The sequence below is a fragment of the Malurus melanocephalus genome, unplaced genomic scaffold, assembly GCF_030028575.1.
Source record: "Malurus melanocephalus ecotype Western Australia unplaced genomic scaffold, MMel_1.1 scaffold_2642, whole genome shotgun sequence".
Classification (NCBI taxonomy): domain Eukaryota; kingdom Metazoa; phylum Chordata; class Aves; order Passeriformes; family Maluridae; genus Malurus; species Malurus melanocephalus.
The window spans coordinates 3,603-6,445 of NW_026625874.1; the positions used below are offsets into that span (position 1 = coordinate 3,603).

General features: G+C 58.7%; 1 protein-coding gene across 1 annotated transcript in view; it reads left to right on the forward strand.

Moving 5' to 3' along the window:
* The window catches only part of LOC130587894 (serine/threonine-protein phosphatase 2A 65 kDa regulatory subunit A alpha isoform-like), a gene marked incomplete at both ends in the record, with an annotated part of 7,036 nt that overhangs the window by 1,997 nt on the left and 2,196 nt on the right, over window positions 1–2,843 (forward strand). Inside the window, one exon of the mRNA XM_057388866.1 lies at window positions 1,348–1,455. Within this exon, the coding sequence (XP_057244849.1) occupies window positions 1,348–1,455 (108 nt within the window). The remainder of the gene's footprint in view (window positions 1–1,347; window positions 1,456–2,843) is intronic.

Genomic DNA, 2,843 nt, shown 5'->3' on the forward strand with positions numbered 1-2,843 from the left:
TGTCATTTTTTGTCATTTTTGGGTCCATTTGGGGATTTTTGGGTTACCTGGGCACACTCAGGTGACCCCAGGTGACCCCAGGTGACCCCGCTGTCCCCTCCCCTGCAGCTCCAGCGCACTGTGGGTCACTCTGGGTCATTTTTTTGTCATTTTTTTGTCATTTTTTGTCATTTTTGGGTCCTTTTTGGGTCACCTGGGCGCACTCGGGTGATCCCAGGTGACCCCAGGTGACCCCAGGTGACCCCAGGTGAGCCCAGGTGACCCCAGGTGACCCCACTGTCCCCTCCCCCGCAGCTCCAGCGCACTCTGGGTCATTCGGGGTCATTTTTTCTCGTTTTTTTTGTCATTTTTGGGTCCATTTTGGGGTTTTTTGGGTTACCTGGGCGCACTCGGGTGACCCCAGGTGAGCCCAGGTGACCCCAGGTGAGCCCAGGTGACCCCGCTGTCCCCTCCCCCGCAGCTCCAGCGCACTGTGGGTCACTCTGGGTCATTTTTTGTCATTTTTTTTGTCGTTTTTTGTCGTTTTTGGGTCCATGTTGGCGTTTTTTGGGTCACCTGGGCGCACTCAGGTGACCCCAGGTGATCCCAGGTGACCCCAGGTGACCCCAGGTGACCCCAGGTGACCCCAGGTGACCCCGCTGTCCCCTCCCCCGCAGCTCCAGTGCACTCTGGGTCATTCTGGGTCATTTTTTTGACATTTTTTTGTCATTTTTTGTCATTTTTGGGTCCATTTTGGGTCCATTTTGGGGTTTTTTGGGTCACCTGGACGCACTCGGGTGACCCCAGGTGACCCCGCTGTCCCCTCCCCCGCAGCTCCAGCGCACTGTGGGTCACTCTGGGTCATTTTTCTGTTATTTTTCTGTCATTTTTTGTTGTTTTTGGGTCCATTTTGGGGATTTTTGGGTTACCTGGGCGGACTCGGGTGACCCCAGGTGACCCCAGGTGACCCAGGTGAGCCCAGGTGAGCCCAGGTGACCCCGCTGTCCCCTCCCCCGCAGCTCCAGCGCACTGTGGGTCATTCTGGGTCATTTTTTGTCATTTTTTGTCATTTTTTGTCATTTTTGGGTCCATTTTGGGGTTTTTTGGGTTACCTGGGCACGCTCAGGTGATCCCAGGTGACCCCAGGTGACCCCAGGTGACCCCGCTGTCCCCTCCCCCGCAGCTCCAGCGCACTGTTGGTCACTCTGGGTCATTCTGGGTCATTTTTTTGTCATTTTTTTGTCATTTTTTTGTGGTTTTTTGTCATTTTTGGGTCCATTTTGGGATTTTTGGGTCACCTGGGCGCACTCAGGTGATCCCAGGTGACCCCAGGTGACCCAGGTGACCCCGCTGTCCCCTCCCCCGCAGCTCCAGCGCGCCGTTGGGCCCGAGATCACCAAGACGGACCTGGTGGGCGCCTTCCAGAGCCTGATGAAGGACTGCGAGGCCGAGGTGCGGGCGGCGGCCTCGCACAAGGTCANCCCCTCCCAGAGCAGTCTGTGCCTTTAAAATGGCCCCGCCCCTTTAAAGTGGCGGATTTATCACAAGGTCAAAGGTCAGCTGGCCACGCCCCCCCGGGATAAGCCACGCCCCTGCAACAGGCCACACCCCATAAAAAAGCCCCGCCCCTCCCAGAGCCTTTTATGCCTTTAAATTGGCCCCGCCCCTTTAAATTGGGGTGCATTGTGTGAGGTCAGCTGGCCACGCCCCCCGGGAAGAGCCACGCCCCCCTCGGGAAGGGACACGCCCACTTGGAAAAAACCCCGCCCCTCATAGAGCCTTCTGTGCCTTTAAATTGGCCCCGCCCCTTTAAATTGGCGGATTTATCACAAGGTCAGAGGTCAACTGGCCACGCCCCCCGGGACGAGCCACGCCCCCCTCGGGATAGGACACGCCCACTAAAAGAAACCCCGCCCCTCATAGAGCATTCTATGGCTCTAAATTGGCCCCGCCCCTTTAAATTGGCAGATTTATCACAAGGTCAAAGGTCAGCTGGCCACGCCCCCCGGGACGAGCCACGCCCCCCTCGGCAAGGGACACGCCCACTAAAAAAAACCCCGCCCCTACCAGAGCATTCTATGGCTGTAAATTGGCCCCGCCCCTTTAAATTGGGGTGCATTGTGTGAGGTCAAAGGTCAGATGGCCACGCCCCCCGGGAGGAGCCACGCCCCCCTCGGGATAGGACACGCCCACTAAAAAAACCCCCGCCCCTCCCAGAGCCTTTTGTGCATTTAAATTGGCCCCGCCCCTTTAAATTGGCGGATTTATCACAAGGTCAGAGGTCAGCTGGCCACGCCCCCCCGGGATAAGCCACGCCCCTGCAACAGGCCACACCCCATAAAAAAGCCCCGCCCCCCCGAGCCTTCTATGGCTCTAAATTGGCCATGCCCCCAAAAAGGGATGGCCACGCCTATTTTTTTCCTGGGATGGACACGCCCCCTTCCCAAAGCTGGACACGCCCCTCAAAACTGGACACGCCCCCTTCCCAAAGATGGTCACTCCCCCCCAAATTGGCCCCACCTCTTCCTGATCTGACCACGCCCATCCCAGACCAGCCACCATTCTGCTGGCCCCGCCCCCTGTGTGACGTCATTTCCTGTTCCCAGAGTTCTGCAAGAACCTGCCCCTGGATTGTCAGGAGGCCCCGCCCCCAAAACCGGCCACGCCCCTTTGACAGGCCACGCCCCGCCCCAAACAGGCCCCACCCCATTCTGCTGGCCCCGCCCCCTGTGTGACGTCATTTCCGGTGTCCCCAGAGTTCTGTGAGAACCTGTCCCCCGACTGTCACGAGGCCCCGCCCCCAGAACAGGCCACGCCCCTTTAACAGGCCACGCCCCGCCCCAAACAGGCCCCACCCCATTCTG